Source organism: Gasterosteus aculeatus, chromosome 16 (assembly GCF_964276395.1).
Source record: "Gasterosteus aculeatus chromosome 16, fGasAcu3.hap1.1, whole genome shotgun sequence".
NCBI classification, from domain to species: Eukaryota; Metazoa; Chordata; class Actinopteri; order Perciformes; family Gasterosteidae; genus Gasterosteus; species Gasterosteus aculeatus.
The window spans coordinates 4,725,455-4,741,466 of NC_135704.1; the positions used below are offsets into that span (position 1 = coordinate 4,725,455).

At 41.6% G+C, this 16,012-nt stretch overlaps 2 protein-coding genes across 2 annotated transcripts; both read left to right on the forward strand.

Moving 5' to 3' along the window:
• The first annotated feature begins 2,243 nt into the window (after positions 1-2,243).
• LOC120834267 (olfactory receptor 5AR1-like) lies at positions 2,244-3,870 on the forward strand. The gene has a single exon (XM_040202181.2). It carries the CDS (start codon positions 2,498-2,500, stop codon positions 3,428-3,430), a length of 933 nt encoding a protein of 310 aa, XP_040058115.2. The 5' UTR covers positions 2,244-2,497; the 3' UTR covers positions 3,431-3,870.
• A 1,865-nt stretch (positions 3,871-5,735) lies between these two features.
• On the forward strand, positions 5,736-6,796 carry LOC120834268 (olfactory receptor 1D2-like). The gene has a single exon (XM_078090629.1). It carries the CDS (start codon positions 5,846-5,848, stop codon positions 6,794-6,796), a length of 951 nt encoding a protein of 316 aa, XP_077946755.1. The 5' UTR covers positions 5,736-5,845.
• The last annotated feature ends 9,216 nt before the right edge of the window (positions 6,797-16,012 follow it).

The following is a 16,012-nucleotide window of genomic DNA, read 5'->3' on the forward strand; positions in this document are numbered from 1 at the left end:
CAAGAGTAACGGTATGTACAACATTTATTTTTAACAATAAGATGCCGACTTTAGCCTGAGATTCATATTTAGCCTTAGCATGTTGCTAACCTCCTAACATCGACTTTGACTGCTGATAAGCGATCGCATTGCAGTTAAAAAAAATGTATTAAGCATTGGTTGAATAAGTATAACAACGCCATTTTTGTGAACACTTGTATGTATGTCTGAGTCATAGGCAAAAACCACTCACAGTATTAAAACTAGAAAATCTGCAAACACGTGACCAGTAAATTGTCTGAAAAACACAATGCATGAACCTATACCCTATTGCCCATGGATGAAACGTATGTATTTTTTTTTTTTTTCAGCCGGTACCTGTCTCTGCCATGATGGGCGGTGCGGTGACCGCGGTGATCCACGTCGCGCTCTCCGCTCCGGTCGCCGCGGTCGTCCTCGGGGCGCCGCTAGACGCCGGCACCGGCGTTGTAATCTCTGTCTAGAACACGTGGGGGGGGCGGTTAATAATATCACCGGTGTAATGCATCAACATTTCCAACCCGGGGTCTCCCTTTCCCCCCCTCTCCCTCCCTCTTACCTCCCATTGTGTGGCTTTATAAAGCCATTACGTTAAGAGAGCGGTTTATCCGAAAGGGCAAATAACAAAAACAAGGCAACAGGCAATCTTGCAGCTCAAGGCAAGGCGGAGGTCACCGGTAATGTGGGCATTCCCACGATCTGACCACTGGTGGGACACAATTGTTCCAGATTTCACCCTGTTACAATTCATGCAGAATTTCCGCGTATCCCCAGGATCATTTGAGTACATCTGCTGTCTGAAGAAACACAAACTACCGTTTGTGTGTCCCAATCCGAAAGCGTGTGGCTATTGCCATCTAGAAACTGGCCACGGGTGTTGAATACAGGACAATTAGCCATCTTTTTGGAGTAGGCCTCAGCACTGTATTTAATTGTGTTCAGGAATTCTGCAACACAGTCATCCCAGTGCTCCTTCCCATCCACATAAGATTTCCTGATGCTGAAAAGTTGCTAGAAATGGCCACTTTCTTTAATAATCGTTGGAGAGTTCCACAGTGTGTGGGTGCAATTGATGGCAGCCACATTCCAGTAATTGCACCAGAGGACTATCCACGAGACTATTTCAATCGTAAAGGCTGGCATTCTATTGTTCTGCAAGCAGTTGTGGATGGCAAAGGTCTATTCTGGGATGTTTGTGTTGGCTATCCAGGGAGTGTGCATGACCCCAGAGTGCTACGACAGTCACATTTGTGGGAGGCCTTAAGTGACGGGGAATTATTAGGGCAAAACAAAGTGACTATCTCTGGCTGTGATGTTGGACATTACCTGATCGGTGATCCGGCATATCCCACGCAGAATTGGCTCATGAAGCCCTTTTGCGACACTGATTGGATCAAGTTCAAGTACTTGTGCGAGAGGGAAGGACGGAAGTTGACGATGGAGGGATCAGTGAATGAATGTGCTCAGGAACTGACAAGTATGCTTGTGGCAGCAGCAGAGGTTGGCTATTCCAGTCAGTAAGGGAGGTGGTAGGAGGAGGGTGGTACCGTGGTGGACTGATGAATGTTCCAAAAGAGTACGTGAGAGGAATAAGGCGTTTAGGGCACTGAGGAGAAGTATGACAGATACGAAGGTGTTGGAGTATTAACGTAAAAGGGCAGAGGCTAGGAGAACGGTAAAGAGAGCTAAAAGGGAAGCATGGCGTTGGGAGGGGGACGGACATTGGCAGGGTGTGGAAAATGTTCCCGGAAAATTGCTATGCTATGATGGGTAAGGAAAAGGCGGATGCATTGGAGGTAGCATTTGCGAAGGTTCACAGTGGCGAGCACCTATGTGAGGAGGAGATGTGAGATGTTAAAACAAAAGGGAGATGTGTTTCATAAGAAGGCAGGGACGGAGGAGGTGATGGATGCAGAATTCACTAAGTTTGAACTGACGAGGGCACTGGTGGGATGTAGGCGTTCGGCACCGGTAGAGGATAAGGTATGCTATGAGATGGTGAAGAAGGCTCCTGATAATGTAATGGAAGCTATAGTAGGGCTGTTTAACAAGGTGTGGAGGACTGGGGTGCTGCCGGACGGGTGGAAGCAGACGGTAGTACTGCCGTTTGCTAAACCGGGTAAAGATCCAGGGAAGGTGGATAGCTATAGATGCTATAGCTATATACATGTTTTTATAATAATGGTAACTCCTTCAGAACTCTATGTTCTGAAGGAGGAAAGTTATGAATACTTCTACAAAAACAATTAATATCAACTGCAATGTTTCTTCCGGTTTCATGTACGTTAGTCATTGTGCTCACTAGATTGCATCAGGCTGAAGTAAGGGAAACTCTTTCTACGTGTTGATTGGCTAATTGGAATTCCCAGCTAAACTGTGGCTGTTGTTAGACAAGATATTAATAACAGTGATATAATGGAGCACGTTTCATTTTAAGGGTGGACGTACATGTCACAGGGCAAAAAGCAATTCACTGACCATGATTCATAATTCTTCTCATGTGAGATTGTTTTTTCTTTCAGGTTTAAATGAAACAATGAACCTCAGAGTTGTTCTCTTCTCTGTCACTTTACTGTGTTACTGTTTCATTGTGCTGGTAAACGTTGCTGTTATTGTTGCCATCATCTTGGATAAGAACATGCATGAACCAATGTATATTCTATTGTGCGCTTTCTGCATGAATGGACTTTATGGGACAACAGGTTTCTACCCAAAGATTCTGTGGGATCTGCTGTCTCCTGTTCATGTAATCTCTTATTCTGGATGCCTTGTTCAGGCATTGGTGATGTACTCATTTGCCTGCAGTGATTTGTCTATTCTTGCAGTGATGTCATATGACAGATATGTGGCTATATGTCGACCGCTGGTGTATCACTCTGTCATGTCAAAGGAAAGACTTTTAATATTAGTATCTTTCTCCTGGTTGACACCTTTTTGCATTATAGGCACAAATATTTTTCTCACATCTAGATTAAAGTTATGCAGCCAATATATTGCCAGACTTTTTTGTGTGAACTGGGTAATTGTGAAACTTGCCTGTTCCCCAGCTGACACTATTGTTAACAACGTAGTTGCATACATAACAATAACCCTTTACGTATTTAATGGTATTTTCATAGTTTGGTCCTACGTGTATGTCATCAAAATGTGTGTGAATTCTTTAGAAAACAGGGCAAAGTTCATGCAGACATGTGTGCCACATCTAACCTCCCTGTTTTTTTTTGTTGTCACTCTACTGTTTGATGTATTGTATATTAGATTTGGTTCAAACTCTCTGCCTCAAGCACTTAAAAATTTTGTTGCAGTACAATTTCTTTTCTTACCTCCCATTTTAAATCCTCTCATTTACGGTTTTAAATTGACCAAAATACGGAACAGAATTCTGTGTGGGATAATACTTAAAACTGAATGACTTTTATTTTAGGCAACATACATTTTCAGAGGCCTATAATAATGCCCTTCTATTCCTATTGGTTGTAATCTACACTTTCCATGCAGATTTACATATTCTGCTTTTAGCTAATTGTTGCAGGTAAATGAATACACTTTGTGTGCAAATCTCAAATACTCTGTAAATGTAATCTAAATATCCCTACACATTGATTAAACTGTATTTAATTCTTTCCTTTGATCTCTCATTGCACTTTGTAATAAGATTTGTGTAAACATAAAGTATGAAACCTCATATCAGGAATCAAGAAACGTTTATTGCCAAAATATATCAGACATACAAGGAATTTGACTTGGCGGTTGGTGCGTGACAGTATACAGTATGACAAAGACAGCAGTGCACGAATAATACAGTAAAATAAAAATGCTAATGCTATGGGTTAGTTCAAAATAAAAAAATAAAGTTAGGTTAAAAATATTTATAAATGAAAAATAAAGCGCACTAGCGTTTTTTAAATGACAAATTAGTGAGTTATTCTGTGTAATATTCAGTTTAAAATTACATGGATTTGGATGCAATAAGAAAACATAAAGGCATGTAATATGCACCTATATTGTTTTTTGTATGCAAATGCTTGAGCTTCAAAATAATTAATTTTGTATACAACATATTTATTGGTTTATATTTACATGATCGGCCTTTCGCTAATGGTCTGGGTAGATTCATTTATTTTATTTGTGATGACATCCCAAGTTGTTGTTACTTTGCACTTGTAACTGTATTTCAGCTGTATTTCAGCTGTAGGATTCATGAATATATTTTTAGCACACTTGTCAGTGACTTTGCTTTTGAGACTGAACTTTCACTAGAGGCAAAAGACATGTATGGCAAAGTAGAATGAATGACAAAATGATCTACAATTATGTCAATTACGATACCAGTGAACTTACTCTCTGGAACAGACGAGTATCCTGTACCTTTTTGGGCTGCTTGATGAAATCAGTTAAAGAATGTAAATTTGTTTCGGTTGTTAGAAAGTTTACTCCAGGTTTCAGCTGTGAAGAGAGACAGACCTTGAGAGTGTTATAGACAGTATCTTTTCTTACTGACGTTAATCACACCAAAAACGGGGAGTGCTTTCACTCGCCAAAGCTTGCTTATTAATTATTGGACTGCAAGGGCGTCATTTTGTTGTCCCCTCTGACTGTTTCCTGACCTGATCCAACCTTAATAACAGATATGACCATTACATAAACATTCAGAGGTCATGCTGATGCTTCATGATGGTTGCTACAATATGCCAACGGCGGCGCATGTACATATGCAGTTTGTTTTTTTCTGTCTTCCTTTGTAGACATTTTTTTGTGTTCATCAAATATGGCTTGTATGGCCTATGCATTAATGGACATCTGAAAAGGAAGCAAAGAGATTAGATTAAATGCAGCGGCCTTTGAGACGATCACTACCCACGACCGACTGCAGATGGCAGATAGAACCTGAGGCTACTGCCCTACCCAACCCGCATGTTGGCCGTCTGATGTCCGCTTGCTAAAAAGAAAGACAGCAACAGGAGTTTGGTGTCTGCTGAGCCCTCATCCTCACAGAGACATGGCGGATCAAGCAGCAGCTGAGAGGTGGACAGCAGGACAGCTGCAGGGGGAAACCTGGAGGTGGCTTCTGTGTTTACATTATGTCGCTTGCTGCTCAAACCCAGTCAAAGTTGGAGGACAAGGAAGCGACTATACAATGTAGTTGGGTTCATCAACAAAGCCCGGGACCCCACTGACTCCCATTCATACATACGTAGGACAATTACTTACAGTTCCACATCCCTTAAAATATGTCTTTAACATATGTTTTATTGATGGTCTTTAAAAATACATTTGATAACACAAACACAAAAGCATAATTGTTTTCACACACTCTTAATTTGTTAGTTTGTTTATAATATTTTATCTTACATTTTTGTTCTGTGTTTTTTACTCCTGCACTATATTATATTTATATTTATTGTGGCACCAATCCCTAAGCCATGTGCCATGTATTTGGCAATAAAACATTTGGCAAAAATGTGGGCTAGCGTTCCTAAATTTCACAATTCCTCAATTTTTTAGATTTTGCTTGAAACCTAATATACTTTTTTTTTAAACTAAAATTTGGTGTGTTTTTTAGTTTAATGGTAAAAATGTCAACCTCAAATCTAGATACCTATTATGACCCACTAAAAAGATTTATTTATTTATTTTTTAATGCATTGTTAGTCCTACTCAGCGAATCGCAGCGAGTTAAAAACAAGTTTTCTCTTCCTAAAAGTTGATTAGTTGCTTTGAATTCCCAGCTTGTGCGTTGCTATAGCTAGAACATATCAACAACGTTGAGAAGAGGGGCCAGGCACTGTGTTGAGGGTGGAGGTAGACAACACAGGCAATAATCACAATGATTACTAACAATCCCGCAACAATGGATAACACATCTCAAATAACATCATTTGTTCTTTCAGGTTTAAATGTGATGAAGTACCAACAAGTTGCTCTCTTCTCTCTAACTTTAATATCTTATTGTTCTGTTGTGGTGGTAAATGTTGCTGTTATTGTGACCATCATCTTTGATAAGAACATGCATGAACCGATGTATATTCTACTGTGCAGTTTCTGCATGAATGGACTTTATGGGACAACAGGGTTCTACCCAAAGATTCTGTGGGATCTGCTGTCTGCTGTTCATGTAATCTCTTATTCTGGATGCTTTGTTCAGGCTTTTGTGATTCACTCATTTGTCTGTAGTGATTTGTCCATTCTTGCAGTAATGTCATATGACAGGTATGTGGCTATATGTCGACCCCTGGTGTACCACTCGGTCATGTCAAAGAAGAGACTTTTAATGTTAGTATCTTTCTCCTGGTTCACACCTTTTTGCATTTCTGCCGTAAATATGATCCTCGCATCTAGATTAAAGTTATGCAGCTCATATATTGCCAGACTTTATTGCATTAATTGGATTATTGTGAAACTTTCTTGTTTCCCAGCTGACACTACTGTTAACAATATAGTGGCTAACATAACAATCATCTTTTTCTTATTTCATTTTTTTTTCATAGTCTGGACCTACGTCTATGTCATCAAAACCTGCGTGAATTGTTCAGAAAACAGGGCAAAGTTCATGCAGACATGTGTGCCACATTTAATCTCCTTGCTCATTTTTATTGTCACTATAATGTTTGATGTCTTGAATCTGCGATTTGGTTCAAATCTGTCTCCGACCATTCAAAATGTTATTGCATTAGAACTTCTCATTATACCTCCGATCATGAATCCTCTCGTTTATGGTTTTAAATTGACCAAAATTAGGATCAGAATTTTAAGTTTTATAACTTGTCAAATAAAATGAAAAGGAAATTAAAATATATGTAATAATGCATTCATTTTATTTTGAATATAAAATCTTTCTCACCCGGAATTATATTTGCATATCGAAATGATCTGCCTTTAGTGGAAAGATTGGAGGATTTATGTGCTCAACCCACAAACGCCCAGCTAAGGAAATGGTTTGGCTTTGATATCTTTTGTTTTCCTTTGAAGCTTTATTAGTGCTCACTTGTTTGTCTGCCTTAATACAATATTTGCATATAGCTACTGGTTAAATACATAATTTTTTATTCATTAGTTACATTACATGTCATTTTGCTTTTATGCAAAGCCACTTACAATAAGTGCATTCAACCATAGGGGTACAAACTCAGAGGAGCAAGAAACAAGAAAGTGTGATTTCATCAAATAAGCCGAGTTACAATTTGCTGTAGATAAGTGCCTTTAAAAGTACAATTTAAGTGCTACAATTTGTTAGTCTTTTAGTCGAGGTAGAGTCTGAATAGGTGTGTTTTTAGTTTGCGGCGGAAGATGTGAAGGCTCTCTGCAGTCCTGATGTCTTCAGAGAGCTCGTTCCACCGTTTCGGAGCAAAGACAGCAAACAGTCGTGATCTTGTTGAGTGTTTTGCTCCCAGTGAGGGAGGGACGAGCAGTTTTGCAGATGCAGAGCGGAGAGTGTGGGTCGGGATGTCGGTTTTTGACCATGTCCTGGATGTAAGCTGGACCCGATCCATTCACAGCATGGTACCTGAGCACCAAAGTTTTGAACTGGATGCGGGCAGCCACTGGTATACCGGTATACCACTCAGCATCCGGTCAGGCCACTCTGTGGCCATGCCCATAGTTGATCGCGAGCCAGGGCATCTTGACCTTGATCTTGAAGTGGGTCGGCATCGCCCCTGGAGGCAGTAGCCACTCCTGGCTGGATCCATCCCCAAAAGCTGGTCAGGCAAAGGGCTGCCCGAGTAACATGGCCCAAGTATCACCACGGTATAGCCACGGTGATGACCGTAGTCAGTCAGCCAATCCCTTGCCCCCTTGATCTTGACTTTGAAACACAGCAGAGGTGTTGTCCAACCAGACATCTGCTTTCCCTTCAAGTACAGCAGGAAATGTTGGCAGACCTTTAAATTGTGATTTGCATTTTAACTTACTCAAATGAATCCCCTCATACATTCTGTGTGTTTTTACTTTTGTAATGCAATATTTTATCTGATTGTGATTTAACATTCATAACTGAAACCAAAAGAAATGTACAACAAAATGCTATGCATGCATTAGGAAATAGGTTACGTGGACCTTTACGGCTGCTCTGAGATACAAAAAGGGAATTATTAGGTGAGCTTCCAACCTCCATGTCATCAAACAGGTCATCAAACCGGTTGCTGGTTAGCCTGAAGTAGCGCTTGAAGCGGCAGTCATCCAGACGCACTTCCTGGAGGAGTGAAATTTACTAAGCTGTGTGGCAACGGATGACGTCATGAACCCAAACAAGACGGCATTTGCCGTACCGACGTTTGAGTAAGTCACACAAGAAATAAAGAGCAGAAATAGTCGTTATTTCCATGGTGGAGAGCAGAAATAATAACTTAAGTTCTGCGTTTTCAGAGAAACTGTGTTTTCGCTGTTGTTCTTTTTGACTGTAAGGGGGCGGAGACAGTCGACATGGTATCTCTACATGTAATTGGTTACAAACCCCGTCTTTGGATTGGGTGGAGTTATGCATTCTGTCAGGATCTCCAATCCCCCCCGAGTTGGTTGATGAGAAGAATCGCAGCACGCTGATCAATTAAAGTCAAAAGTTAACATTTATTTAGAAGAGAAAAAGATTACATGAGCAATTCTCCGCAGATATCTGGCTCTAACTATTGCTTGCAAGCAGGAGGTCCAACACACCAGCACGTATCTCAGCGCTCGGTGTAATGACGTCTCCGAGCAGTAAAAACACAGAATTTTTATACACACAAGGACATTCTCCGTGCCAGTTACGAGAAGCTACAAAGCAGGTTGAGATAAGAACCCAGGTGAAGCTGAGGGTAGCGCACACACACACACACAAGATCCTCCTCAGTGGCCGGTGCAAATCATAATTAATTGACATAAAGTAAAAACGTGGATCCGGAACTTTCGTACCGAATAAGATATGAACCAAGGCCATGAACGGAAGTCCTGTGTTTTGAAGCGTCTATGAACTCGAGCTGACCGCCCTCCCTTCTCAGGACACAGCTGCAAACTAACGTTTTGTATCATGCTGCTCTTTGCACATCAGGGTCAAATACAGCACACTTGAGACACGGCTTTAGCACAAAACAATGTTATAATATATTTTACCAGTACGTGCATCTCACAATTCACAGAACTATAGAAGCCCATTTTCCGCACTAAAGAAAGGAGCTCCCGGTTTCTCTCAGCCCGCCTTAACACAGCATGTCGAAGATCCTGAGCGTGCATCTAGCCCTGCACCATCAGACACGGACCCAGGGATTAACTCCATAGCCCGCACACGTAGCCAGCCATCAGACACGGACCCAGGGATTAACTCCATAGCCCGCACACGTAGCCAGCCATCAGACACGGACCCAGGGATTAACTCCATAGCCCGCACACGTAGCCAGCCAAGTCAAAGGTGTGGCAACTATGGCTCCTCTTCACACATGAGCAGAGCCCCAACATACCTGTCCAGGGCACAAGTATGCCAGTGCTGCGGGAAAGAAAACCACTTTGCCAAAGTCGGTCGCTCTGTACCGGCTGGGGTTGGCCCACGGACAGGTCCATGAGAGGCTGGGGCTAGCTTGTCAGTCCCAACACCGATACATTCGGACAGCTCTGCACGTGTGTCCTTCAAGACACGCACAGTGGAACTAGATGGAGTCTGTGTACCGTTACTGCTGCATACCGGAGCGGCTCTATCCCTTCTCAACTGGTCCGAAGTCAAGCGCTTTCTGCCCCACAACTCTTTTCTGGCCTAGGCTGCATCTCAGCTTTCACCCATCAACCTCTTCTTCACAAGGACATACAGCCTCTCCGCTGCCTTCCCCTGGCACTACGCGATGACGTCACAGCAGAGCTGACAAAGCTGTTGGAAATAGGCATCATTGAGCCAGTGATTGTCTCGCCCTGGATTTCTTATCTGGTCATTGTGAAGAAGAAGTCAGGTGGTTTGCGTGCGTGTGTGGACCTGAGGGCGGTGAACAAGTCCGTTGTACCTGACAAATATCCGCTGCCCACGGCAGAGGAACTGACTTTTCAGTTTTACGGCTCCAAAATCTTTTCTAAGCTGGACCTCCGCCAGGCTACCTACAGGTACCTCGGCACCCAGACAGCCGTAACCTCAACGCTGTCGTCACACACGCAGTCGTCTTCCGCTACCCCAGGATACCATTTGGTCTATGCTCCGCCCCTAGCTGCTTCCAGAAAATAATGTCCACTATCTACGCTGGCATCCCAGAGGTGTTGATATTCCTGGACGGCCATCCATGCCATCCATGACCAACGTCTTACACAGGTGCTCGACACACTGGCTGAATGGGGAGAAATGTATCTACTCTCGTCCGAAGTGCTGTTTGTGTAGGTTTCGTCTGACCCCAGAAGGCCTAAGGCCACTTCATTCTAACGTGGAGGCCATTCAACGGCTGCCCATGCCTTCCAGCCCTGCCCAAATTGCCTCCTTCCTGGGCAACTTACAATAAGTGCATTCAACCATAGAGATACTGCTGTCACAGATACAAACTCAGAAGAACAAGAAAGAACAAAGTGCAATTTCCTCAAAAAAGCCAATTTACAACTTGTTATAGATGAGTGCCATTATAAGTACAATTTAAGTGCTACAATTTGTTAAGTCTTTTAGTCGAGGTAGAGTCTGAAGTGGTGTGTCTTTAGTTTGCGTCGGAAGATGTGACGGTGTAATCAGAGAGCTTGATCCACCATTTCGGAGCAAGGGCAGAAAACAGTTGTGATCTTGTTGAGTGTTTTGCTCTCCAAACGTAAACCACGTAGATCCTAATTAAACTACTTATATGCGTTTTATCTGGTCCAACAAAGACAAAGATAAACAAAGAACAGGAATGAATGAACAACCTGATTAACTTTTGAACCAAAACCATGACCAAGATAATTCTTAATAATAACTGTCATAATTGTGGCTTAAATTGTTTTTAATCTCTTCTAAGGAAGAGGTTTGAGAATGATTTATCCACACCTCATGTTTCCATTATCTCCCTTTAGCTGATTCTCTGCACGGTAATAGCTTTTGTTCAACATGTCTAAGAGTGAGAATCAAATGAATGTCGAAGGCATCAACCACAATGTTTTCATGTTTATCTCCTGGACAACTCCCCGCTGCATGTAGAGTCTGTAACATTCACACCGTTCATCATTAGCTTGTGACTCACAAAAACATCCTACAAGGCCTAGTTCGTGCTTACCTGTCACACTCCGCCTGAACCACGTACAACAGCTGTTAGTTACATATGTTCCAAGTAAATAATAGAAACAAGCCATGGGTTCAATTATGTTATGAGGATAAAGACAGATATTAGTTGATTACTTTCACTGCCACTAAAGGGGATTATTTAATCGGATGTCTATGTTACTTTTAGATTAAGTGGACTTTCATTGACTTTTTATTGCTTGAGCCCTTACTAAGTAATGGGTTTAATGCACAGTTTTGTTCTTTGTTAAGTAAAAGAAGAGCAAGAAGGAAAAATGAGTGATTTGACAATTTTACTGTTATATTTGAGTTTCACCACAAAATTGCCTCAAAAAGGTTTGTTCAATGTTTTATTTTCCTTTGTAAACTGTGCGTTTAGTATGTATCCATCTGGCACACAATTTCTGACTGTATCAAGGGAGACTATATCTTGCAGGTCCTTGACCTCTGTAGTGTGATGTGAGATTGCTCCATCAGAAAAAAACAAATCATATGTACAATCATCTTGTTAGAACAATGCAAATAAAGTTGTATCTGTGCAAAACCATAAATACATAGTGTATTGTGGCTGTAATGAACCTGTTTTGCACTTAACATTTTTTCAAGATAATAACTAAGTGCAATCTGTGAAAAAAAAAGTTAAATATTCATCCATGAAGAGTTTTGTGTATGTATGAGCCATCTCATACTGATAAAATATGTTTCATCAGTATTAGTGGCTCCTATCTATTGCAAGTTGTAAATCAGCTTTTTTGATGGAATTGCATTGTTCCTTGTTCTTTTGAGTTTGTATTCTTATGGTTGGAATTCACTTATTGTCAGTCACTTTGGATAAAAGCGTCAGCTAAGTGACATGTAATGTAATTAGTGGCGGCAAATCTTCCATGCTCGATGTTGAGCTTGGATCTGTATTTAGTGTTGTAAGTGGCAACAGCCGTCAGTGTACTTTTCACCTTTGTAGTATGTGAAGTTCTCATTATAGTTCTAGAAATGAAATAATTAGGAGTTTCCAGGGCCAGGTCCAACTTCAAGTGAGCTCCCCAGTTGGACAATGGAGGTCTCCTCTCCGTTAGCAATGAGTCTTTCTTCTGGACCCCCTCCTCCCACCTGGCTAGGAATTCTGATTCTCCCGCTTTGGATGAGTTCTAATCCTCTTGCGGCGCCCGCCACCCTCACTTGAGTTTAAGGAAGGATTCAAATTGTCAAATTTTCTTAGGAAGGTTCCTAACTAAGTGAAATTCCCCCGAAATAGTGTAAGTGGCTGTCACAATAAGCTCCTTTAGCATCGGAACCACTAGATCATCCTTTACAAAAGGTAAGGAGATAATTTCGCCCAACAATTCATTGCGGTGGAAATATTTAAAGAGTAACGTATCATTCGGCCGTTCACAAGAAATAAGCATCATGACCGAGAAACACAGATCATGTAAGTGCCCGTTAGCAAAACTCTGTTTGTATTTCAATCTTGTTAATAAAGTAATAATTTGAACATGGTAGTTTGTGTCGTCTGCATGACTCGCACTGTACCATCACATGAACGGAGGCATCTGAGACGCACTTCTTTTATAGTCCATTTTTGTAGAAATTTTCGTTTCGCGCTGCAGACGGACGTGACTAACATGAGTCTCCTGTAGTATCATAACTACGTAGCTTACTGAAAGTGGAGTCAGATTCCTTTAAGGCTGTGGTTTTCTTTTCCTAAATCCTCATGAATTCTCCTAACTGTCTTTGCTTGACCCTATGACGTTTTCTACAGAGGTCAAGGAATGGTGTTTGTGAATACACGTTAGAAGGTACTTTTTTTGTTAGTGCAGGAAGTAGTGACGGGTGGTACTATCGCGCTACACATGTAATGCCCCGCCCCCTGGTCCCCCGGGCATACGGTGAAAGGCAGTTTAAAGCTATTATATTTAAGGTACTAGTTACGGTTCTTCACGAATAACAGAAATCCTTGCATAAGGAATTTCCCACCAGCTCCCAGATCTGCTGAATAGTGTTCTGGTGGGAGCGGCGTACACGGGGGATGACGTAGAAGGAGCAGGTGGAACAGCCCGGGCTGTAGTGGAGGGTAAACGCCGTTTACGCACCTCTGGAATTTTGGAAATAGTGTTTACGCACCTCTAAATAGCGTTTACGCACCTCAAAGTTCCCTGCGCCTTGTATTCTTCCGTTGGAATAATCCGAAATAAACTTGGTGTAATTTTAAAACAGCTAAGACTACGTTTCCTATTGCTAAGAGAAATGTTTTACTTTAGCTATTGTTAGGGATTTAAGCCAGAAGTGCACCCCTAGTCAGGAAATTATAGTACGTGTAATAATGTTTAGTGTTAGAATTATAGTTTGTGTGTTATTAAATATTAGGTATTACATTAACATATTAGATGAAGTGAATGCAATTTCAATCAAACACAATTCATAGTCATTTAAATCATATAAACACTGTACACATTAACATTCTGTCACAATGTGATGTTAAAACCTGGGGACGGATGCCAATTGCCGTTCTTTATGGATTTCTTCCAATTTTATACCCAAAGAGGGTTTTTTGGGAGTTTTTTCTCCTGTCAGGTAATAAATGAACAACTTAATGCGAGGCAGCCGACTGAGGCAATGTCTTGAGAATTGAACCACAAGAACTGTCTTAAATCCTATGATGAAGTGTGATGAACGGTGATCATTAATGATGGGTTGTTGTAATGAAGGTGTACTAGTTATAAGATGAAGACTTAAACGATGTATGCTTTGTTAAATTCACTCATTGGGGCATAAAGCCAACTGAATCTACATTGTGTGCATTGGAATGTGAGGGACAGATAGGACAGAGAGGTTTCAGGTTACGGCTGCAGCTTCACACCTCGACGTGAAGGGGACAGTGCAGGAGGTGGCCCTTTGGAGAAGAAGCCAATGACATTCAAATGCACCAAGGAAGACACACCTCAAGAGTTTTCAAAGGACCAAAGTGGGGAAAAGGACTGGAGAATCTGACCTGCAGCCGCCTTGAAAAGTCACTTTAGACTTGCTCAGAGGATTCTCTATTTCGCGAAATATTCCACTGTTCGCTTAGTATTTCACTTTGTAATTGCATTCCTTATAACATTGTTTAGTTATTAAATACTTTTTGATTTTTTGAATTTAAACGAATTGACTCATTCGTGTCCTCGTTTCCGGCCGGGACGAGAACAAAGGAGTGAGGCCTCCCTCGAGAGCTTTCCGAAACCCTAACACTATAGAATCTTCCATATATATTCCATAATATATTAGTTTTTTAGTTCTGCCTCCCCTGTCAGGGGCAGGAGAGATGGAGAGTGGAGAATCTGAATTAGATTCTTCTTCCTCTGTATCTCCCTCTACTTCAGATTCTGAGACTGAGGATACAGTGAGAGGAGAAATAGAGAGCAGATGCCACCCACATATCTGGACAGAAAAACAACACACACAGTTTTAAAAAGCCAACCCATGGCTTATTGTCAATGGTGAATTTCTTGGATGCAAAATTTGCAAAAAAGTGAAAGGCCTTGGAGTGTTTAGAGAAACAGGAATGTGTCTCTCCAATGAATGGACAGCAACTAAAGTCACATACAGTCACAATCAGGGCTGTAGTGGAGGGTAAACGCCGTTTACGCACCTCTGGAATTTTGGAAATAGCGTTTACGCACCTATAAATAGCGTTTACGCACCTATAAGTGGCGTTTACGCACCTCAAAGTTCCCTGCGCCTTGTATTCTTTCGTTGGAATAATCCGAAATAAACTTGTTCTAATTTTAAAACAGCTAAGACTACGTTTCCTATTGTTGAACATATAAACGCGGTAGTCTGAATCATGTTCATCTGCGCTGTATTACGGTCTGTGACCATCCAATCAGCGCCTTGCGGCTGCAGCAGCAACCAATCAGGATCCAGGAGGTGTGTAAACACACGGATCAGCCCAGTGGTCCCCAACCTTTCTTACCTCACGGACCGGTTTCATGTCAGACAATATTTCGCGGACCGGTCGAGAAGGTCCGACGGGGGGGGGGGGGGTGTAGTAGTCGTTGCGGGCGGAACGACCGACGGGGGGGGATAGTAGTCGCGCACTCTGTGTTCGCTGGTCTACAAACTACTAACACATTTATTCATTGTCATTGATTGTATATGACTTTTACTGATAACATAATGCAATATAGCCAGGACAGCCTTACAGAGTCGCGACGCCTTGTGTTGCGTTGCTTCGCATCGCGTCAAGGTCTGTATAATCACAAAATTCAGAGTTTACCCACCTCTAATTTTACCACTACAGCACTGGTCACAATGGTGATCACAAATATCAGCTATCATGCTTGAGAAGCAAAATTTACAAACACGCAACATCAAAGAGCCACAAGGCAGCCGCAGACATAGTGAACACAAAACACACAATAGCTGTTTCCTTGCAAAAACGAGTGGAGAGTGAAGCACAGAAGACAGCCTTACTGTTTCGAACGGCATACTTCATGGCAAAGAAGAACAGGCCATTCACAGACTACCACGAACTTGTGGTGCTCCAGCAGGCTCCACCAGATATACTGCAAAAAATATAATTGACTACACAACTGATGAAATGAGAAAGAAAATTCTAAACCACATAGTAACTGAAGACCAAAGGTTTAGTGTTTTAATTGATGAATCCACAACTCTAAGCAAGAAAACAGCCCTAGTTGTTTATTTAAGATCCATTATAAGTGAAGTACCCACAGTAATCTTTCTTGATTTGGTGGAGCTGGAAAGCCAGTCAGCTGAGAATATAACATATATAGTAAGAGTTTACTACAGTGCCTCCAGACTTTGGGAATG